The 24,055-nt window shown below is 50.9% G+C and overlaps 1 protein-coding gene across 4 annotated transcripts in view; it reads left to right on the top strand.

Annotated features, from left to right (window-relative positions):
- Positions 1-24,055, top strand: part of CLIP2 (CAP-Gly domain containing linker protein 2) — a 115,464-nt gene that overhangs the window by 46,517 nt on the left and 44,892 nt on the right. For all 4 annotated transcript variants that reach the window (XM_024249945.3, XM_009242701.4, XM_024249944.3 and 1 more), the window contains 4 exons: positions 2,749-3,305; positions 18,141-18,265; positions 20,716-20,929; positions 21,586-21,783. In XM_024249945.3, coding sequence (XP_024105713.1) covers positions 2,749-3,305; positions 18,141-18,265; positions 20,716-20,929; positions 21,586-21,783 — 1,094 coding nt within the window. The remainder of the gene's footprint in view (positions 1-2,748; positions 3,306-18,140; positions 18,266-20,715; positions 20,930-21,585; positions 21,784-24,055) is intronic.

The raw sequence follows: 24,055 nt of genomic DNA, 5'->3' as shown, positions 1-24,055 counted from the left end.
TTCCTTCCTTTCTCTTTTTTCTTTCTTTCTTTCTTTTTTTCTTCCTTCCTTCCTTTCTTTCTTTTCTTTCTTTCTTTCTTTCTTTTTTTTTTTTTGATGGAGTTTCACTCTGTCGCTCAGGCTAGAGTGCAGTGGCGCAATCTCGGCTCACTGCAACCTCCGACTTCCGGGTTCGTGCCATTCTCCTGCCTCAGCCTCCCGAGTAGCTGGGACTATAGGCGCCCACCACCACGCCCGACCAATTTTTTATATTTTTAGTAGAGACAGGGTTTCACCATGTTAGCCAGGATGGTCTCAATCTCCTGACCTCATGATCCACCCACCTCGGCCTCCCAGAGTGCTGGGATTACAGGCATAAACCACTGCGCCTGGCCTCTTTTCTTTCTCTTTTCTTTTCTTTCAGATAGAGTCTTGCTCTGTCACCAAGGCTGGAGTGCAATGGTGCCATCTTGGCTCACTGCAACCTCCGCCTCCTGGGTTCAAGCAATTCTCCTGCCTCAGCCTCCCAAGTAGCTGAGACTACAGGCATATGCCACCACACCTGGCTAATTTTTGTCTTTTCAGTAGAGATGGGGTTTTCCCATGTTGGCCAGGCTGGTCTCGAACTCCTGACCTCAAGTGATCTGCCCACCTTGGCCCCGCAAAGTGCTGGGATATAGGCATGAGCCACCATGCTTGGCATGAGACTGGGTAATTTATAAAAGAAAAGAATTTTAATGGACTCACAGTTCCATGTGGCTGGGGAGGCCTCACAATCATGGTGGAAGGCAAAAGCCACGTCTTACATGGCGGCAGACAAGAGAGAATGAGAGAAGGAGAAACCTCTTATAAAATCGTCAGATCTTGTGAGACTTATTCACTACAACCACAACAGTATGGGGGAAACCACCCCCATGATTCATTAAGCTCCCACTGGGTACCTCCCAAAACATGGAAATTATGAGAGCTACAATTCAAGATGAGATTTGGGTGGGGACACAGCCAAACCAAATCAGTCCCGCTGCCTATTGTCTGGGAGCTCAGGTGAAGCACCTGATATCTCTGAGCCTCAGTTTTCTCATCTGTGAAATGGGGGCAATTGGGGATCAGATGAGCTATCATATGTTAAGCTCTTAGCACAGAGTCTCATGCAAGCCTGTGATTACTATGGTTGTTTGTTTTTTTTGTTTTGTTTTTTGTTTTTTTGGGACAGAGTCTCGCTCTGTCACCCAGGCTGGAGTGCAGTGGCACTGTCTCGGCTCACTGTAACCTCTGCCTCCTGGGTTCAAGCAATTCTCCTGTCTCAGCCTCCTGGGTAGCTAGGACTACAGGCGCCCACCAGCACATCCAGCTAATTTTTTTGTATTTTTAGTAGAGACGGGGTTTCACCGTGTTGGCCAGGCTGGTCTTGAACTCCTGACTTCAGGTGATCCGCCCACCTCAGCCTCCCAAAGTGCTGGGATTATAGGCATGAGCCACTGAACCTAGCCACCCTTCCACTTTCCGGGGTCTGTGGACCCTGAGGCCTTAGGCTGGGCTGCAGCTTGGGGAGGGGAGAGAGGGGGAGGCCCAGGAGAGAGTTAGGAGGGTTTTCTTTCCTGTCCCAAGAGAGACAGAAGGGGACATCTTTATGCAAGAAGTCTGTGGCTGTGTCCCTCTATGAGGAAATAGGCTGGGAGCCTTTTGTGGGCCCTGTAACTGTCTGAGGGCAAGGATGGGGGTCTCGGAGACCACTTGCACAACACCTAGGTCCCACATAGGGGCCACAGGGGTTCTCGGGTCAACAGCTGAGGGCCTGAGCCCACCCAGTGGGGAGGTGGCTTGTAATCTTTGAGAACGGGTTCATCCCTGGCCCAGGACTTGCAGTTTCCTTGAGAAATGGAAAGCCATTGCTTCTTCTTTTTTTTTTTTTTTTTTTTTGTCTTTTTAAAGATGAAATCTTCCTCTTTCCCCTAGGCTGGAGTGTTGGTGTGATTTCAACTCACTGCAATCTCCACCTCTCGAGTTCAAGTGATCCTCCCACCTTAGCCTCCTCAGTAGCTGGGATTACAGGCACCTGCCACCACACCCGGCTAATTATTTTATTTTTAGTAGAGATGGGATTTCACCATATTGGTCAGGCTGGTCTCGAACTCCTGATCTTAGGTGATCCGCCTGCCTCGGCCTCCCAAAGTGCTGGGATTACAGGCGTGAGCCACCATGCCCGGCCTGGAAACATTGCTTCTGAGGGCGTACTTTCCTGGGGACACTCTGGAGGGCTGGAAGAGTAGGGAGACCTGAGGAGGACCTGCCCAGGAGCACACAGCCAACCATTCCTGCCTCGGTTTCCATGGCAAGACCTCATCTCTACAAAAAATACAAAAATTAGCACAGTGTAGTGGCAAGTGTCTGTGGTTTCAGCTACTCGGGAGGCTGAGGTAGAGGATTGCTGGAGCCCAGGAAGTCAAGACTGCAGTGAGTCACCATATCGTCAATGCACTCTAGTCTGGGTGACAGAGCAAGACCCTATCTCAAAAAGTAAATAAATAGGGATTGAGTGTGGTGCCTCACGCCTATAATCCCAGCACTTTGGGAAGCCGAGGCGGGCGGATTACTTGAGGTCAGGAGTTCGAGACCAGCCTTGCCGACATGGTGAAACCCCATCTCTACCCAAAAATACAAATCAGCCACCTCCCAACCCTAGACTCTGTGCTCCTGGGGCCACCCAGGGGCCAGCCCCACGCCAGCCCTAACAGCCACCTCTTTCCCTTTCCCTCTCCTTCTCTCTAGGCTCCCCGCTGCACAAACAGTCTTCCGGACCCTCCTCCTCCCCGGCCGCAGCTGCTGCCCCCGAGAAGCCAGGCCCCAAGGCGGCGGAAGTGGGGGATGACTTCCTGGGGGACTTTGTGGTGGGCGAACGGGTGTGGGTGAACGGCGTGAAGCCAGGCGTGGTGCAGTATCTGGGAGAGACGCAGTTCGCACCGGGCCAGTGGGCCGGCGTGGTGCTGGATGACCCGGTGGGCAAGAATGATGGCGCGGTGGGCGGCGTGCGCTACTTTGAGTGCCCGGCCCTCCAGGGTATCTTCACGCGGCCCTCCAAGCTGACCCGGCAGCCCACGGCCGAGGGCTCGGGGAGTGATGCCCACTCCGTGGAGTCGCTGACTGCCCAGAACCTGTCATTGCATTCGGGCACGGCCACGCCCCCGCTGACCAGCCGCGTCATCCCCCTGCGGGAGAGCGTCCTCAACAGCTCCGTGAAGACCGGCAACGAGTCGGGATCCAACCTCTCAGACAGCGGCTCTGTGAAGCGGGGAGACAAGGACCTGCGCCTGGGGGACCGCGTGCTGGTGAGTGCGGGCAGTACTGGGCTCTGGGCCCAGCCTCCCTTCCCTCCCCTGCTCTGCCCCACTTGGCGGGGCTGGACCCCCTGGGCTGGGCAGGGTGGGGACTCGAAGGGGGCTCGGACAGGGTCCAGCCTGGGACACCCATTCCTTATCAGGACCATACAGAGTGACAGAGAGACAGGTAGTGTGGGCTCTGGAGACTGTTGCTGTGTGACCCTGGGCAAGTGTCTTAAACTTTCTGGGCCTCACTCTTTCTATCGGTAAAATGGGATTTTTTTTTTTTTTTGAGATGGAGTTTTGCTCCTGTCATCCAGGCTGGAGTGCAGTGGCATGATTTCAGCTCACTGCAACCTCCATCTCCCGGGTTCAAGTGATTCTCCTGCCTCAGCCTCCCTAATAGCTGGGATTACAGGCATGTGCCACCACGCCCGGCTAATTTTTGTATTTTCAGTAGAGACAGGGTTTCATCATTTTGACCAAGCTGGTCGTGAACTCCCGACCTCAGGTGATCCACCCGCCTTGGCCTCCCAAAGTGCTGGGATTACAGGTGTGAGCCCCCACGCCTGACCAAAATGGGAATTTTAATCGTACTTCAGTCATAGTTGGAGATGCATTAAAAGGTATCACTCATTTAGACAGTGCCTAATAGTAAGTACCCATACATTTTGGCTATTATTCATATTATCTATTGATCCAGCTCATCCACATGCATGTGCCAGGCATGTACTGGAAAAGGCTGGGAACTGGAGTTCTCAAGACCCCTGGTCCTGGCCAGGCCCAGTGGTTCATGCTTGTAATCTCAGCACTTTGGGAGGCTGAAGTGGGAGGATCACTTGAGCCCAGGAGTTCAAGATCAGCCTGGGCAACATAGTGAGACCCCATCTCTACAAAAAAAATACAAAAAAAATTAGCCAGGCATGGTGGCATGGCCCTGTACTCCCAGCTACTCAGGAGGCTGTGGTGGGAGGATGGCTTGATCCTGGGAGGCAGAGGTTGCAGTGAGCCAAGATAGTGCCACTGCACTCCAGCTTGGGTGACAGAGCCAGACCCTGTTTCAATAATAATAATAAGGCCGAGCACAGTGGCTCACACCTGTAATCCCACCACTTTGGGAGGCCAAGGCAGGCAAATCACCTGAGGTCAGGAGTTTGAGACCAGCCTGGCCAACATGGCGAAACACCATCTCTACTAAAAATACAAAAATTAGCTGGCTGTGATGGCGTGTGCCTATAATCCCATCTACTTGGGAAGCTGAGGCAAGAGAATCACTTGAACCCAGGAGGCGGAGGTTGCAGTGAGCCGAGATCATGCCACTGCACTCCAGCCTGGGTGACAGAGTGAGACTCTGTCTCAAAAAAGCAATAATAATAATAGTAGTAATGGTTATAACCCCTTGCCCAGGGCCAGGAGGTGCAGACACCTTATCAGCTACAACTTGAGTGATCAGTGTTGTTGAAGTTGAGAGAACTGGGTCACTGGAGCTGACAGCTTCCTGCCAGGGGCCCCTCTTCTCCACTAGTCCCAGCTGTTGGGGCCAGGTTGGAAAGGGGACAGTGACCCCCAAGTCTTCTAGAGTCTGAATACAGCAGTGACCTGGGTTGTTGGTGGTCAGGTGGACGGGACAGGGCTGTGTCTTGCTGTCCAACCAGGCTGTGGTGGCCTTGGGCTAACCCTGCACCTGGGACCACAGCGTTGGGAAGAGCTCATAGGGTACAGGGAAGTCCCTGACATGGCCTTCTGGGCCTGGGGTGTGAGGAGCTGTCGGTGGGGCAGGGGTCCCTGTGTCCTGTCTGCAAGGCTTCCTGGGGGAAGGTGGTTGGTCATTCCAACCCGAGGTGGGGAGCACAGGCTTGGAGCCCCAAAGCCGAGTGAAGAAGGGCAGGGGGTCTGGGGACCCAGACCAGGGATCCCCAAAGTGTATTGCTGCCTGGGGTCCTCCCTCCCTGCTCTGAGAACCTGTCAAAGGTTTCTCCTGGAGGTTTCTGGGAGGAGCCTTTGGGGTTGTGGGTAGGGGAGCGAGAGGAAATGTTTACACCCATGGCCCCGTTGAATCCTCAAGCCTGTGCTGTGATGCTGTGATGTGGTTTTATCATCCTCACTTTATGGATGGGGAAACTGAGGCTCAGGGAAGTTTTTTGTTTGTTTGTTTGTTTGTTTTTTGTTTTGTTTTGTTTTTCTAGTCTTGCTCTGTCACCAGGCTGGAGTGCAGTGGCGCGATCTCGGCTCACTGCAACCTCCACTTTCCAGGTTCAAGCAATCCTCCTGCCTCAGCCTCCTGAGTAGCTGGGACTACAGGCACGCGCCACCATGCCCTGCTAATTTTTTGTATTTTTAGTAGAGATAGGGTTTCACCATGTTGGCCAGGATGGTCTTGATCTCTTGACCTGCCCACCTCAGCCTCCCAAAGTGGTGGGATTACAGGCGTGAGCCACCGTGCCCGCCTCAGGAAAGTTTAATAACTCGTCTGAAGTGACATGTGACAAGTGCCTGCCCACTGTTCACTGAGCTGTATTTCCTCTCTGTCCTGGCCAGGGTGAGGGCTCTGCTTTTTTTTTTTTTTTGAAACAGGTTCTTGTTCTGTTGCCCAGGATGGAGTGCAGTGGTGCAGTCATAGCTCGCTGCAGCCTCAAACTTGGACTCAAACAATCCTCCTGCCTCAGCCTCCCAAGAAGCTGGGACTACAGGCCCATGCCACCATACCTGGCACCACGCCTTTGCTAGCCTGGTTCCCCTGGACAGAACCTCCCCTGGGTGACCTGGTGGTAAGCGTGGCCAGATGTGGTCCCTGCCCTCCAGCCATCTCCTACTTACAGGAGAGAGACCACGAGGCCAGTGATCGCAGATATTAGTGTCTCCCTACAGAGTCTGCCAAGTGTGCTGCGGTGCTCTCAGAGCCTGGCCTGGTGGGGAGGCTGCCCCGAGGAATGGTGTGAGGGCAGAACTTAGGGAATGGCCTGGCATTGGCCTAGTGATGTGGGGCCAGAGCATTGTGCCAGGCAGAGACCCATGGCCTGAGAGACTAGAGAAACTGTGAGAAGAGGCCCGGCGCGGTTGTTCACACCTGTAATCCCAGCGCTTTGGGAGGCTGAGGCAGGTGGATCACCGGAGGTCAGGAGTTCGAACCAGCCTCACCAATATGTTGAAACCCTGTCTCTACTAAAAATACAAAAATTAGCCGGATGTGGTGGCACGTGCCTGTAGTCCGAGCTACTCGGGAGGCTGAGGCAGGAGAATCGCTTGAACCTGGGAGGCAGAGATTGCAGAGAGCCGAGATCATGCCATTGCACTCCAGCCTAGGTGACAGAGCGAGACTCCGTCTCAAAAAAAAAAAAAAAGAAACTGAAAAGATCAGGGAGGCTGAGTGGGCAGTGGGGGAAGCCAGGGAAAGATCACACCCCAGAGGCTAACCTGGGTGACCCTACAGGGCCAGGGACCTGGGATGCAGCCAGGGCTTTGCTCTAAGAGCTGAGGTAGCCGTGGAAGCTGCAGCCGTGTGACAGGCTCATGGGTTAAGGACATCACACCTGCTGCCTGGGGGGGATGGGATCGGAGGGGGCAAGAGTGGAGCAGGGGCCGGGTGCGGTGGCTCACGCCATAATCCCAGCATTTTGGGAGGCCGAGGTAGGTGGAGCACTTGAGGTCAGGAGTTCGAGACCAGCCTGGGCAACATGGTGAAACCTCACCTCTACTGAAAAATACATGGTGGCCGGGCGCGGTGGCTCACACCTGTAATCCCAGCACTTTGAGAGGCCGAGGCAGGCGGATCACGAGATCAGAAGATCGAGACCATGGTGAAACCCCATCTCTACTAAAAATACAAAAAATTAGCCGGGTGCGGTGGCGGGCGCCTGTCGTCCCAGCTACTTGGGAGGCTGAGGCAGGAGAATGGCGTGAACCTGGGAGGCAGAGCTTGCAGTGAGCTGAGATGGTGCCACTGCACTCCAGCCTGGGTGACAGAGCGAGACTCTGTCTCAAAAAAAAAAAAAAAACACGGTGATGGGCGCCTGTAATCCCAGCTACTCAGGAGGTTGAGGCAGGAGAATCGCTTGAACTCAGGAGGCGGAGATTGCAGTGAGCTGAGATGGTGCAGCTCCACTCCAGCCTGGGCAACAGAGCAAGACTCCGTCTCAAAAAAAAAAAAACCAGAGTGGAGCAGAAACGGCAGGGCCCAGGAAGAAGGCTGGACTCCTGGACCCCTGCACCATTCTGTCCAAGGAACTTGTTTTGGGACCGTCACTCTGTTCTTCCTCCTCTGGCTCCCAGGAAAGCCAACCCCATCCAACAGGACCTGGGCAAACAGCTTAGTCTCCCTGACCTGTCCTTCAGGATCTCTGGGGTCTGAGGGCACCTACTGGGGGTGGGTACAGCAGGGAAATCAGGCCCACGTCTGTGATATTGGGCAAGTCACTTACAGAGCCTCATCCTCATTCATTCATTCATTCATTCATTCATTCTCCATGTGTCCATTCAGCAAAATGGCCATGGCCCAGCACTCTTGTTTTGCTTTATGCTTTTTTGGGGAGCATTAAGAGAGCTGATGGCAGCCGGGCACGGTGGCTCACGCCTATAATCTCAGCACTTTGGGAGGCCAAGGCAGGCGGACCACTCAAGGTCAGGATTTGGAAACCAGCCTGGGCAACGTAGCAAGACCCCGTCTCTACTAAAAATACAAAAAAAAAAAAAAAATAGCCAGGCATGGCGGTGCCTGCCTATGTTCCCAGCTACTCAGGAGGCTGAGGTGGGAGGATCACTTGAGCTCAGGGGGTCAAGGCTGCAGTGAGCCATGATCGGACCACTGCACTCTAGCCAGGGCGACAGAGTGAGACGCTGTCTTAAAAAAAAAAGAGAGAGAGAGAGAACTGGTGGATGTGAGGATGAGTCATAGTCTGCAAGGAGCTATGGCTGTGCACAGTCTGACTAATGTCGTGGGAGTGCCCTGGGCGTGGGCCTGTGACCCTGTTGGGGCGGGAAGTGGAGGCTCTGGGGGTTACTGACCAGCCCAGATTGCTCCCTGGATTGGGGAGCAGTAGGTTTAACCCCAGTTTGATCCCGCCTGGCATTCCCCCTGCACCTGCTCTCCCTGCAGAGAGTGGGTGCTTCTGACCATCTCTGGGTGTGGTATGCAAGAGAGGGGCATGAGGTGGGCACTGCCACTGCTCTAGAAGTGTCTGCTAAGCCCTGGCCTGTCTGCAGGGTTGGCAGCAGCAAGGGGGCTGGGCTACCTTGACCTTGACTTCTCAGTCTTTAAGTAGATTGCATCCTATGGTTGAAACATTGCTTTCTCGGGGGGCATGCCTCACACTGGGCACTATGCCTAGCACGGTTTTTTTTGAGACAAGGTCTTGCTCTGTCACTCAGGATGGAGTGCAGTGGTGCAGTCACAGCTCACTGCAGCCTCAAACTCTTAGGCTCAAGCGATCCTCCTGCCTCAGCCTCCCGAGAATCTGGGACTACAGACGTGCACCACCATGCCTGCCTAATTTTTTAATTTTTATTATTTATTTATTTATTTTTATAGAGATTGGGGTCTCGCTATGTTCCTCGGGCTGGCCTCAAATTCCTGGCCTCAAGCGATCCTCCTGCCTCAGCCTCCCAAAGTGCTGGGACTATAGGCATGAGCCACTGAGCCCAGCCTAGTTGAGGATTTAGGCTAGGGAAGAGAAAGGACATTCCAGGTTGGAATTACAGAGCTGAATGATCCAAGACTGATTGTGTAGACAGAGTGGCAGAGACCTGGTACCAGAGAGGAGGGGCTGAGAAAACAATCCCACCTGAAGGCCAGAGACCAGAGAGAACAACCCAGACTCACAGAGAGGCCTCCATGGCAGAGACACCAGGGCCCTACCCAAGGAGGAGACAGAGGAGGGTGGGATCTGGTCTGGAATCAAGTCCAGTTGGGATTGAGAAGGCCCCAGAGCGTAGTAAGAAGAGGTCCACCTGTCTCTTTCACTCCCTGGCTACTCTGAACTTCAGTCTCTTCTTCTATGAATGTGGTAACAGTACCCGCCTCATGGAAATGTCAGATTTGGACTTCTTGTCTTTCATGTGCGAGGCACATGTAGTTGGCCCTAGGAGACGGTGGGACAGGAGCTAGTTTTAATTGGGGAGCTGGATTTACTTAGGCACACTGAGGCACACTTGGGGTGTTAAGAGAAATTAACATTTTTTTATTTATTTATTTTTTAGACAGAGTCTTGCTCTATCGCCCAGAGTGAAGTATAGTGGCGCTATCTCGACTCACTGAAAACTCTACCTCCCAGGTTCAAGCGATTCTCGTGCCTCAGCCTTCCAAGTAGCTAGGATTACAGGCATGCGCCACCCACCTGGCTAATTTTTGTATTTTTTGGTGAGACAGGGTTTCTCCATGTTGCCAGGATGGTCTTGAACTCCTGGCCTCAAGTGATCCACCTACCTCAGCCTCTCAAAGTGCTGGTATTACAGTGAGTCCAGAAGTAAAACGAAATGAACATTTTAGAAAGTCATAGGCCAGGCATGGTGGCTCATGCCTGTAATCCCAGCATTTTGGGAGGCTGAGGTGGGTGGATCACCTGAGGTCAGGAGTTTGAGATCAACCTGGCCAACATGGGGAAACATGGGGAAACCCCGTCTCTGCTAAAAGTACAAAAATTAGCCGGGCATGGTGGCGGGTGCCTATAATTCCAGCTACTCAGGAGGCTGAGGCAGGAGAATCGCTTGAACCCGGGAGGCGGAGGTTGCAATGAGCTGAGATCCTGCCATTGCACTCCAGCCTGGGCAACAAGAATGAGACTCTGTCTCAAGAAAGCGAGAGAATGAGAGAGAGAGAGAGAGGAAGAAAGAAATATTTAGGTTCAGATAAACATGGTAAATAAACATACACATTTATTTTCAATCCCTCCTGAATTTGCACTAGAACAACACTGAAGAGATGTTTGGGTTTTTTCGTTTTTTGAGATGGCTTCTTGCTGTGTTGTCCAGGCTGGAGTGCAGTGGCATGATCCTAGCTCACTGTACCCTCAAACTCCTGGGTTCAAGCGATCCTCCCAACTCATCCTCCTGAGTAGTTGGGACTACAAGTGTGTGCCACCACACCCAGCTAATTTCTTAATTTTTTTTGTAGAGAGGGGTCTTGCTATGTTGCCCAGGCTGGTCTTGAACTCCTGGGCTCAAGTAATTCTCCTGCCTCAGTCTCCCAAAGTGTTGGGATTACAGGTGTGAGCCACCACATGCGGCTATGAAGAGAAATTTTTTTAAAAAGAGCTAGTGGCAGGGGAAGAGGAGAAGCAATCAGTGTCCATCCAGAAACCCTAGATGTTCAGTAACTGGCCACATGTTGGCCTCTAGAAATGAGGCTGCCATTGGGGTCAGGAACGGAATTGGTTTAAAAGTCTTTAGATGCAGCTGGGCACAGTGGCTCACGCCTATAATCCTGGCAATTTGAGAGGCCAAGGTGGGTGAATCACTTGAGGCCAGGAGTTCGAGACCAGCCTGGCCAACATGGTGAAACCCCGTCTCTACTAAAAATACAAAGTTAGCTGGGTGTGGGGGCGCACACCTGTAATCCAAGCTCCTCGGGTGACTGAGTCAGGACAATCACTTGAACCTGGGAGGCAGAGGTTGCAGTGAGCTGAGATCACGCTGCTGTACTCCAGCCTGGGAGACAGAGTAAGATTCTCAAACAAACAAACAAACAAACAAAAAAAGACTGGCCATGCACAGTGGCTCACACTTGTAATCCAAGCACTTTGGGAAGCTGAGGTGGGAGGATTGCTTGAGCCCAGCAGTTCCAGACCAGCCTGGGCAACAGAGTGACACCCTGTCTCTATAAAAAAATAAAAAATAAAATTATTCAAGTGTGGTGTTGCATGCCTGCAGTCCCAACTACTCAGGAGGCTGAGGAGGGAGGACTGTTTGAGCCCAGAAGTTCGAGGCTACAGTGAGCCATAAATGCACCACTGCACTCCAGCCTGGGTGACAGAGGGAGACCCTACCTCTAAAAACAAAACAAAACAAAAAAACAAAAACACCTTAGATCCCCTGCCCCGTCCCCGTTCCTGCCTTGCCTGGTGACTACTCGTTGCCTGGTGACTGTTCCCCTTGCCTGGTGACTGTTCCCCTTGCCTGGTGACTGTTCCTCTAGCCTGGTGACTGTTCCTCTAGCTGATGTCTGGTATGGACACTTGGTCTCCTGAGAGGATGACAGAGAATTATTGGATAGAGGGATCCCAGGCAGGAGGGACTGAAAAAGGTAGATGAAGTGAACATGTGTATTCTTTTTTTTTTTTTTTTTTTTTTAAGACGGAGTCGCACTCTGTCACCCAGGCTGGAGTGCAGTGGTGCGACCTCCGCTCACTGCAAGCTCTGCCTCCTGGGTTCACACCATTCTCCTGCCTCAGCCTCCCGAGTAGCTGGGATTACAGGCACCCACCACCACACCTGGCTAATTTTTTGTATTTTTAGTAGGGATGGAGTTTCACCGTGTTGGCCAGACTGGTCTCGATCTCCTGACCTCGTGATCCGCCTGCCTTGGCCTCCCGAAGTGCTGGGATTACAGGCGTGAGCCACCGCGTCTGGTGTACTCTAAGTCCCCCTTACCCACACACGGCTCCCTGAGCCCTGGCGGCCACGCCTGCTCCCTCCACAATGGAGATTACAGGAAACTTCTCTGGAGAAAACAGCTGGTCCTCTGAGAAATAAGAGAAGGTGATACAGGCATTAAATATGAATAAAAACGCTACTGAATATGTGAGTATGAATATTCATGAGCATGAATATTCATGTTGTATAAATATTCAGTGAACAAAAAGCTCTGGGAAATGAAAAATATCACAGAAATAAGAAACTGCACAGAAGTGTTAGAAGATAAAGATAAGAAAATATTTCAGGAACTAGAACAGAAAGGAAACAGCCCGGTGGCGGGGGCTCACACCTGTAATCCCAGCACTTTGGGAGGCCAAGGCGGGCGGATCACTTGAGGTCAGGAGTTCGAGACCAGCCTGGCCAACATGGTGAAACCCCATCTCTACTAAAAATACAAAAACTAGCCGGGCGTGGTGGCAGGCGCCTGTAATCTCAGCTACTCAGGAGAATGAGGCAGGAGAATTGGGAGGCAGAGGTTACAGTGAGCCGAGATCATGCCATTGCACTCCAGCCTAGGGAACAGAGTGACTCCATCTCAAAAAAAAAACAAAAACAGGAGCCAAAAGAGAAGAACATTAGAGAATCTATTTACAGAAAAGGGGAATGGAGAAAAAGGAGGGGAGAAAATCAAATAATTAATTCAAGAAAATTCCCCAGATTGATAAGGGTGTTTCTTGATTGAAAGGGCCCCTGGGAGCCCGGGACAGTGGATGAATAAAGGCTCACATCAAAGCACCTCATTGTGGCTGGGCAACGTGGCTCATGCCTGTAATCCCAGTGCGTTGGGAGGCTGAGATGGGAGGATCCCTTGAGCCCAGGAATTTGGGATCAGCCTGGGCAACATACTGAGACCCTATCTCTTAAAAAAAGAATGAGGGGGCCGGGTGCGGTGGCTCACGCCTGTAATCCCAGCACTTTGGGAGGCTGAGGCAGGTGAATCACAAGGTCAGGAGATCGAGACCATCCTGGCTAACATGGTGAAACCCCATCTCTACTAAAAATACAAAAAAATTAGCCAGGCGAGGTGGTGGGCGCCTGTAGTCCCAGCTACTTGGGAGGCTGAGGCAGGAGAATGGCATGAACCCAGGAGGCGGAGCTTGCAGTGAGCCAAGATCGCGCCACTGCACTCCAGCCTGGGCAACAGAGGGAGACTCTGTCTCAAAAAAAAAAAAAAAAAAAAAAAGTAGCAAGAGAATTCAAAACAGATGTTCACACAAAAACTTGTACAAGTAGGTCAAGCACGATGGCTCATGCCTGTAATCCCAGTACTTTGGGAGGCCAAGGCGGGCAGATCACTTGAGCTCAGGAGTTTGAGACCAGCCTGGGCAACATGGCGAAACCTCGCCTATACAAGAAAAAATTAAAAAAAAACTTATACAAGAATATTCATAGCAACATTATTCATAACAGTGAAAAAGTGGAAACAACCCAATTGTCCATCAGCAGATGAATGGACAAGCACAATGTGTTATGCCCATACCATGGAATACCATTTGGCCACAAAATGAATGAGGTACTGGTCGGGCGTAGTGGCTTACGCCTGTAATCCCAGCACTTTGGGAGGCCGAGGCAGGCGGATCACAAGGTCAAGAGACCGAGACCATCTTGGCCAACATGGAAAAACCCCATCTCTACTAAAAATACAAAAATTAGCTGGGCGTGGTGGCACATGCCTGTAATCCCAGCTACTCGGGAGGCTGAGGCAGGAGAATTGCCTGAACCCGGGAGGCAGAGGTTGCGGTCAGCCGAGATCATGCCACTGCACTCCAGCCTGGCAACAGAGCAAGACTCTGTCTCAAAAAAAAAAAAAAAAATATATATATATATATATATATATACACACACACACATATATATGTAAATAAAAATTAAAAATCAATGGGGTACTGATACCTGCTGCAATATGATTGGACCTTGAAAACATGATGCTAAGTGAAAGAAGCCAGACACAAATGGCCACGTATTGTGTGATTCCATTTCCTTTTGAGATAAAGTCTCACTCTGTCACCCAGGCTGGAGTGCAATGGCATGATCTCGGCTCACTGCAACCTCTGCCTCCCAGGTTCTCCTGTCTTAGCCTCCCGAGTACCTGGGATTACGGGCGTGCACCACCACGCCTGACTAATTTTTCGTATTTTTAGTAGAGATAGGGTTTCACCGTGTTGGCCAGGCTGGTCTCTAGCTCCTGACCTCAAGTGATCCACCTGCGTCGGCCTCCCAAAATGCTGTGATTACAGGCATGAGCCACTGCACCCGGCCATGTGATTCCATTTCTATGAAGTGTCCAGAAGAGACAAATCTGTAGAGATAGGATAGAAATAGACTAAGGGTTGTCAGCGGCTGTCAGGAAGATGGAACAGGCAGTGATTTCTCCTGGGTATGGGGCTTCTCTTTGGGATGATGGTTCTGGAATTAGTTAGTGGTGATAGTAGTGAATATACTCAAAGCTACTGAATTATGTTTTTATTTTTATTATTTTTTGAGATGGAGTCTCGCTCTGTCACCCAGGCTAGCGTGCAGTGGCACAATCTCAGCTCACTGCAACCTCTGCCTCCTGGGTTCAAGCAATTCTCATGTCTCAGCCTCCCGAGTAGCTGGGATTATAAGCACCCACCACCACGCCTGACTAATTTTTATATTTTTAGTAGAGATGGGGTTTCACCATGTTGCCCAGGCTGGTCTCAAACTTCTGAGCTCAGCTGATCCACCCACCTTGGCCTCCCAAAGTGCTGGGATTACAGGTTTGAGCCACGGTTCCTGGCCTGTATGTTTATTTTTTATTGTTGTATTTTATTTTATTTTTTGTAGAGATGGGGGTCTCACTATATTGCTCAGGCTGGTCTCGAAGTCCTGGCCTCAAGTGATCCTCCTGCCTCAGCTTCCCAAAACACTAGGATTACAGGAATGAGCCACCATCTTTGGCCCTATATGTTTTAAAATGGTTAAAATGGTAAATTTTACATTATGTGAATTTATACCTCCATTAAAAAAAAGAGTGAGCCAGACACAGTGGCTCATGCCTGTAATTCCAGCACTCTGGGAGGCTGAGGAAGGAAGATTGAGGCCAAGAGTTCAAGACCAGGCTGGGCAACATAGTGAGATCTCATCTCTACTAGAAAATGTTAAAAGTTAGCTAGGTATCATAGTGTGTTCTGTAATCTCAGCTACTTGGGAGGCCAAGGCAGGAGGATCACTTGAACCCAGGAGTTCAGGCTGCAGTGAGCCATGATTGCACCACTGCACTCCAGCATGGGTGACAAAGTGAGAGCCTGTCGAAAGAAGGAAAGAAAGAAAGGAAGGAAGGAAAGAAGGAGAAGGAGGGAGGGAGGGAGGGAGGAAGGAAGGAAGGGGAAGGGAAGGGAGGAAGGGAAGAAAGAGAGAGAGAAAGAAAAAGAAACAAAGAAAAGAAAGAAAAAAGAAAGAAAAAGAAAGAGAAAGAAAGAAAAGAAAGAAAGAAAGAAAGAGAAAGAGAATAAAATATTTTGTCCAGGCACGGTGGCTCACGCCTGTAATCTGAGGCAAGCACTTTGGGAGGCTGAGGCAAGTGGATTGCTTCAACCCAGAAGTTTGAGACCAGCCTGGGCAATGTGACGAAACCCCATCTCTACAAAAAATACAAAAAAAAAAAAAAAAAAAAAAAACCCAGGCATGGTGGCCTGTGCCTGTAGTCCTAGCTACTTGGGAGGCTGAAGTGGGAAGATCGCTTGTCCAGGAGGCCAAGGTTGTGGTGAGCCAAGATCACGCCACTGCATTCCAGTGTCAAAAAAAAAAAAAAAAAGAATAAAACATTTTCAGATATAGAAAGCTCGAAAATTTACCTCCTCATGCATCTTTTCTTAGAAAGCTGTGGGAAGATGTGCTCTACTAAAATAAGTAGTAAACCAGCCGGACGTGGTGGCTCATACCTGTAATCCCAGCACTTTGGGAGGCCGAGGCAGGCAGATCACCTGAGGTCAGAAGTGCGAGACCAGCCTGGCCAACATGGTGAAACCCCGTCTCTACTAAAAATACAAAAATTAGCCGGGCGTGGTGACAAATGCCTATAATCCCAGCTACTCCGGAGGCTGAGGCTGGAGAATCGCTTGAACCTGGGAGGCGGAGGTTTCAGTGAGCAGAGATCGCATCATTGCACTCCAGCCTGGGCGACAGAGTGAGACTCTGTCTCAAAACAAATAAATAAATAAAATAAAATAAAATAACATAAACTAAAATAAGTAGTAAACCAAGAAAGAAGAGTCAGGGGATCCAGAAAACAGGATCGAGCCCAGGACAGAGGTGAAACGGTTGACAGGAGACTCCAGGCCAATGGCTGCACTCCAGAGAGGCCAGCAGCCAGCCCAGCTGGGAGTGGGTCCCGGGAGAGACATCTTCAGAAAGAACTTGATAAAATTCCCAATGCCTCTGAGCATCTTGGCAGGAGATTTAGACTATTGAAAGAGTTGGGGTTGAATTAGTATTGAGACTATTAAAACTAGGCAGACAGGCCAGGTGCGATGGCTCATACCTGTATCCCAGCACTTTGGGAGGCCAAGGCAGGTGAATCACTTGAGGTCAGGAGTTCGAGACCAGCCTGGCCAACATGGTGAAACCCCATCTTTACTAAAAATACAAAAAAATTCGCCGGGCATGGTGGTGCATGCCTGTAGTCTCAGCTAATCAGGAGGCTGAGGCAGGAGAATCACTTGAACCCGGGAGGCGGAGGTTGCAGTGAGCTGAGGTTGTGCCACTGCACTCCAGCCTGGGTGACAGAGTGAGACTCTGTCTTAAAACAAAAACAAAAACAAAAAAACAAAAAAAAACACTAGGCAGACAATCATCAAAGATAGTTATTTATAGGGAAAAAAAATTTCTGGAAAGGAAAAGTAACTGCAGTACATCATCCTCATCTATGAATACTATCTACTTAGTCATAGTACTGCAAGCCTGGAGTCAGATCAAAATTTAGATATGGAATAAAAAAATTAGCTGGGCATGGTGGTGCGCACCGGTAGTCCCAGCTACTCCGGAGGCTGAGGCAGGAGAATCAACACTGTCTCAAATTAAAAAAAAAATTTAGATATGGACCAGGTGTGGTGATTCACACCTATAAATCCCAGCCCTTTGGGAGGCTGAGACAGGAGGATTGCTTGAAGCCTGGAGTTCAAGACCAGCTCAGGCAACATATCAAGACCCTGTGTCTACAAAAAATTTTTAAAAACTTAGCTGGGTGTGGTGGCACAAACCTATTGTCCCAGCTACTCAGGAGGCTGAGGCAGGAGGATTGCTTGAGACCAGGAATTTGAGACCAGCCTGGGCAACATAGCAAGATCCTGTGTCTACAAAAAATTTTTTAAAAACTTAGCTGGGTATGGTGGCACACACCTATAGTCCCAGCTACTCAGGAGGCTGAGGTAGGAGGATTGCTTAAGCCCAAGAGTTTGAGGCTGCAGTGAGCTATGATTGTACCATTGCACTCCAGCCTAGGCAACAGAGCAAGACCCTATCTCAAAAAAAGAAAGAAAGAAAGAAAAAGAAAAACTGCTTTTAGGGTTACCATTTATTGAAGCTCTAGTATATACTAGACACTGTATATACAGTACTTAATTCTCATGAAAACCCCTTTTTTTTTTTGAGTCAGAGTCTCGCCCTGTTACCCAGGCTGGAGTGCACTGGCGCAATCTCGGCTCACTGCAACCTCCACCACCCAGGTTCAAGCAATTCTCCTGCCTAAGCCTCCCTATAACTGGGATTATAGGTACCCACCACCAGGCCCGGCTAATTTTTGTATTTTTAGTAGAGACAGAGTTTCACCATGTTGGGCAGGCTGGTCTTGAACTCCTGACCTCAGGTGATCTGCCCACCTTGGCCTCCCAAAGTGCTGGGATTACAGGCATGAGCCAATGGCCCAGCCCCGAAAACCCTTTTACAGATGAAGATGCTGAGGCTCAGAGAGGTTAGATAACTTGCCTAGGCACACACAGCTTCTAAGTGACAGAGTTTGAATGCAGGTCTGTGTGTCTGTCTTCAAAGCCTGTGCCCTTGCCTGTGTCAGCCCTTGGAGGCACTGGTTAACCTGTCTCCATCTCAATCATCCTTAGGTGTCTCTCCCTCCCCACTCCTGGCTCCCGTGTCCTCTGCATGCTGGAAGGGATGGATGGGATAAGCCTGTGCTGGGTGCCCCTGCCATCTCTGCCGCTGCCATTGCATCCTCTAGACCTGAGTCTCCCTGTGTGCTGACAGGTTGGCGGGACGAAGACTGGCGTGGTGCGGTACGTGGGGGAGACAGACTTTGCCAAGGGCGAGTGGTGTGGCGTGGAGCTGGACGAGCCCCTTGGGAAGAATGATGGGGCGGTGGCGGGCACCAGGTATGGTGGGCTTCTTCTGGGGAGTATGGGAGGGGGCTCCTCTCCCCAGGGTGGGCGCAGGGGATGGAGATGGGACATTGGAGGAAGCGAGTGTCCAGCATGTAGTGTCAGACACCATAATATAAGTCCTTTCCCATTCCCTCCTTCCCAACAGCCCACTAAGCTGGGTAGTGGGATTATCATCCCATTTTACAGATGAGAGTATGGAGGCCAGAGAGGTCATTGTTCAAGGTCGCATAGTCACAAGCAAGTGCCAAGAGAATCTGTCCCCGTGTTCTCTTCTTTGTATCACTTATGTCTAAGTGGGATGGGAGCCCTCAAAAAGGAGAGGGAGGCTGGGCGCGGTGGCTCATGCCTGTAATCCCAGCCTTTTGGGAGGCTGAGGCAGGTGGATCACTTGAAATCAGATGTTTGAGACCAGCCTGGCCAACATGGTGAAACCCCGTCTCTACTAAAAATACAAAAAATTAGCTGGGCATGGTGACACACACCTGTAATCCCAGCTACTTGGGTAGCTGAGGCACGAGAGTCACTTGAACTGGGGAGGCGTCGGTTGCAGTGAGCCAAGATCGTACTATTGCACTTCAGCCTGGGTGACAGAGTGAAACTCTGTCTCAAAAAAACTAGCCAGGCACGGTGGCACGCACCTGTAGTCCCAGCTACTTGGGAGGCTGAGACATGAGAATTGCTGGAACCCGGGAGGCGGAGGTTGCAGTGAGCTGAGATCACGCCATTGCATTCCAGCCTGGGCAACAAAGCAAGACTGTCTCAAAAAAAAAAAAAAATTAAAAATAAAAAAAAGTAAGAAAAAAAGGTGAGGCAGCAGTCCCTGTCATCTGGCATTGGGGTCCCCTGAATGACACATGAAATAATCAGACAGTGCCCAGCGCTATATGGCCAGAGGCAGGCCTCACAGATGGGTTTCAAGTCTCACACCATCTCTGATGAAAAGGAATTGACTGCTGGCGTGTGCTGGGTTAGGAGGGTCTAAGGCTGTGTCTGGGCTCATGTTAGGTGGGGGAGTGATGTGGTAAGTGGACCATGTCTGTCATGGGTGTGGACTAAGGTGAGGCCACCTGAGTCCCTGTGCAGTCCCTGGACTGGATTCTGGTCTGAGTTCCTGTGCAGTCCCTGGACTGGATTCTGTGGTTGAGACGAGGCTGTGACTGCTCTGAGCAGGAGTGGTCACCATGGCACAGGGGAAGAGCTAGGCTTGGACCGGGCCTTGAAAGAAGGTAGGGTTTCCTTTTGGAAGAGGCTTGAGAGAGGCTATGTTAGGCAGGGGCTGAGAGCACAGTATGAACAAAGACCTGGAGGTGGGAAAAGGCAGAATGGGGCGGCAGTTTCAAGTGAATCAGAAGCTGGATGGGGGCCAGGCATGGTGACTCACATATGTAATCCCAGCAGTTTGGGAGGCTGAGGCTGGAGGATCACTTGAAACCAGCAGTTAAAGACTAGCCTGGACAATATAGCAAAACCCCATCTCTACAAAAGATACAAAAATTAGCTTGGCGTAGTGGCACACACCTGTGGTTTCACCTACCTGGGAGGCTGAAGTGGGAGGATTGCATGAGCCCAGGAGGTTGAGGCTGCAGTGAGCTATGATCGCACGGCTGCACTCCAGCCTGGGTAGCAGAGCCAGACCCTGTCTAGAAAGAAAGAAAAAAACTGGATGGGCCCAGTTCTCGTGGTCCAGTGTGGAAACCGTGACCAGAGAGGTCTTGAGAGAAGACGAGAATCCAGGGTTTCCATAACAATGCTTTGCCTTCCTGTTTGCAAAATGAATGTTTCTTTTGACTCACTTTTGCTTTCAGAATTCAGGGGTGGGTTGGACAGCAGTCCCCATCCCACCCCAAGGTTTCTCTTTCAAGCTTTTGCTTCTCTATGCAGGGACTTTGTGGGCAGAGAGCTGATGGGAATCCTTCATTCTGGGGATGGTCTGAGGGTAGCCTGAGAGTAGATCTGCAGCTGTGGCTGGGGTCTCTGAACAGTCTGTGGGAGCCAAGCTTAGTGGGCGTTGGAGCCCAGCAGACTGGAGGACCAGTCTCAGCTTTGCTGCGTAACCAGCTGTGTGACTGTGGGCAAGTTATTTAACCTCTCTGAGCCTAAATTTTCTCATTTGTGAATGTAGGTAACTTTGGGGGATGGAAATTAGCATTCATTTAAAGAGACTGGCACAAAGTGGGTCCCAGTAATTATTTCCTACTTCCAAGGGTATCCTCATTGGCTGTTCACAGCTGCAGAGACTCTCAGACCCTACTCACCTATATCCTTTTTTTGAGAGTCCTATCTCTCCACCTGGAAGATTTCCACCTTGGAGTGTCTTCCCACATGGGCCCCAAGGAGGTGTCTTTCTCTCTTTCTGCCAGGCTCTGAAGAGGCAGAGGAGGCAGGGGAGGCTCCAGGCTTTGGGGCCGTGACAGCAGCTTGGGTCTCTCCTGCTTCCACAGGTACTTCCAGTGCCCACCCAAGTTTGGTCTCTTCGCGCCCATCCACAAAGTGATCCGTATCGGCTTCCCATCTACCAGCCCAGCCAAGGCCAAGAAGACCAAGCGTATGGCCATGGGTGTGTCAGCACTGACCCACAGTCCCAGCAGTTCCTCCATCAGCTCCGTCAGCTCTGTGGCCTCCTCCGTGGGGGGTCGGCCCAGCCGCAGTGGCCTGGTGAGGGTGGGGCTGCAGAAAGGGATTCTCTGGTGTGCGTTTGGGAGGGGTGAGGGTGTACAGAGATCCAGGTGTTCTGGTCTGCCCCTGACTTACTCTAGTTCCAGTTTGGGATTTTTGAACAAAGAAGAAAATGCATATCTTTTAATAGGGAAAATTGAGCCATTTACATTTATTGCTATTTTTATATAACTGATTTATTGGAGCCTAAGCCTTTCTCTGGAAGTTAAGGAGGGTTATACAGATGCAGGGCAGGGAGTTCAGGAAGGTTGGCATCAAACCCTGGATGAAGGGAAAAGAGGATGCTGCTTGGTGGCTATGGGCAGAGGGCATTCTGTCCAAACTCAATCTAGGGTCGGAGGTTCCTCCTGTCCCAGGAAAAAGTGGCCAAAGTGAGGGAGTCAGAGGCTCTGGCTATCAGGAGCTGACTCTCCTGAGATGGGGAGTTTCCTGAATCTCAAACATTAAGATTCCCCGCTGGGTGAGTCAGCAGGGACCAGGATCTCAGAGTACTGGCAGGGGAAGAGCAGGACCCTGGGAGTCAGGGCACTTGGGCTCCCACCTGCTGTGTTGCTGTAGATTAGGCTGGACAGAGCCAGCCTGCCCTGCAGTGCTTCAGATCCCTGAGACCCGCCTGCACCCACACCTTCCTGCAGCTCACGGAGACCTCTTCACGCTATGCCCGTAAGATCTCGGGCACCACGGCCTTGCAGGAGGCACTGAAGGAGAAGCAGCAGCACATTGAACAGCTGCTGGCCGAACGAGACCTGGAACGGGCTGAGGTGGCCAAGGCCACGAGCCATATCTGCGAGGTGGAGAAGGAGATCGCCCTGCTGAAGGCACAGCATGAGCAGGTGAGTGGCAGGTGGGGCTGGGGGCAGAGCTTCTCCAGCCAGCCTCATAGAGTCTCACCCACTCAGAGCGGAGACCCCGGAGGGGGTGGGTGCAGAGAAATATGAAGATAACACAAGCAGTACCCATCCCCCACTTTCCAGAGATAAGCCTCAGTGACCTGGTGAATTTCCTTCCAGTCTTTTCTGCCTGTGTATAAGGATACGTACACCTACTTTCAGAATCTGGTTACAAGCTTGTATATCCTGCTGTTTAATTATTTATTTATGTATTATTTTTCTTTCTTTTTCTTTCTTTCTTTTTTTTTTTTTTTTGACGGTATCTCGCTCTGTTGCTCAGGCTGGGGTGTAGTGGTGCAATCTCGGCTCACTGCAACCTCCACCTCCTCGGTTCAAGCGATTCTCCTGCCTCAGCCTCCTGAGTAGCTGGGATTACAGGCGTGCGCCACCATGCCCAGCTAATTTTTGTACTTTTAGTAGAGACGGGGTTTCACCATGTTGGTCAGGCTGGTCTCGAACTCCTGACCTCGTGATCTGCCCGCCCTGGTCTCCCAAAGTGCTGGGATTACAGGTGTGAGCCACTGCAGGGGTTTTTTGTTTTATTTTTTTTGAGACGGAGTCTCACTCTGTTCCCCAGGCTGGAGGGCAGTGGTGTAATCTCAGCTCACTGCAACCTCCACCTCCCAGATTCCAGCGATTCTCCTGCCTCAGCCTCTCAAGTAGTTGGGATTACAGGCACCTGCTACCAAACCAGGCTAATTTTTGTATTTTTAGTAGAGATGGGGTTTCACCATGTTGGTCAGGCTGGTCTGGAATTCCTGACCTCAAGTGATCTGCCTGCCTTGGCCTCCCAAAGTGCTGGGATTACAGGCGTGAGCCACCATGCCCAGCCCTGCTTTTTAATTTTTTAAAAATATTTTTAATATAGGGATGGGATCATGCTGTGTTGGTCAGGCTGGTCTCGAACTCCTGGCCTCAGGCAATCCTTGGCCTTCCAAAGTGCTAGGATTACAGATGTGAGCCACTGCACTTGGCCTAACCTGCTTTTCTTCCCTTGCTACTTACTATACTGCAAGCATTTTCTAGGTCCTGGCAAATTCCTCATCATTCTTTTTTTTTTTTAGAGATAGGGCCTTGCTTTGTTGCCCAGGTTGGAGTGCAGTGATGCCATCATAGCTCCACTCCTGGGTTCAAGTGATCCTCCCACCTCAGCCCCCTGAGTGGCTGGGACTATAGGTGCATGCTACCACATCCAGCTAAATTTTGTATTTTTTTGTGGAGACGGAGTCTTGCTATGTTGCCCAGGCTGGTCTGAAACTCCTGGCCTCAAGTGACCCTCCCACCTTGGTCTCTCAAAGCACTGCGATTATAGGCATGAGCCACCGTGCCCCGCCTCTTCCCCGTCTTGATGTCTGCATTGCCGTCTATTACAGGATTTGTCCTTACTGACATCTGACGTGACTAGTCCCCTCTTGTTTAGATTATTTCCAATTTTTCACTTTTTTTGAGACAGAGTCTCGCTCTGTCACCCGGGCTGGAGTGCAGTAATACGATCTTGACTCACTGCACCCTCTGCCTCCTGGATTCAAGCAATTCTCCTGCCCCAGCCTCCTTAGTAGCTGGGACTACAGGTGTGCGCCATCACGCCCAGCTAATCTAATTTTTGTATTTTTAGTAGAGAAGGGGTTTCACCATGTTGGCCAGGCTGGTCTTGAACTCCTGACCTCAAGTGATCAGCCCTCCTCGGCCTCCCAGTGTACTGGGATTACATGTGTGAGCCACCGTGCCCGGCCAATTTTTCACTCTTTCTACATATCACTGCAGTAAACTTTTTTTTTTTTTAATGTATGACTGTCTACATTTCAGGTTTCTTTTTTTTGTTTTGTTTTTTGAGGTGGAGTCTCGCTCTGTCGCCCAGGCTGGAGTGCAGTGGTGTGATCTTGGCTCACTGCAAGCTCCGCCTCCCGGGTTCACGCCATTCTCCTGCCTCAGCCTCCCGAGTAGCTGGGACTACAGGAGCCCGCCACCACGCCCAGCTAATGTTTTTTGTATTTTTAGTAGAGATGGGGTTTCACTGTGTTAGCCAGGATGGTCTCAATCTCCTGACCTTGTGATCCGCCCGCCTTGGCCTCCCAAAGTGCTGAGATTATAGGTGGGAGCCACCGCACCCGGCCCATTTCAGATTATTTTTTTGAGCAGATTCTAGGGTTGAATTTCAGGGAAGTGACTCCTTGCCCCAACCCTTGGGGCTGCTGCTATCTCGTGTCTGGTTTTT

Source organism: Pongo abelii, chromosome 6 (genome assembly GCF_028885655.2).
Source record: "Pongo abelii isolate AG06213 chromosome 6, NHGRI_mPonAbe1-v2.0_pri, whole genome shotgun sequence".
Lineage (NCBI taxonomy): Eukaryota > Metazoa > Chordata > Mammalia > Primates > Hominidae > Pongo > Pongo abelii.
The sequence above is the reverse complement of the archived record's forward strand: the minus strand, read 5'-3'. Positions and strand labels throughout refer to the sequence as shown.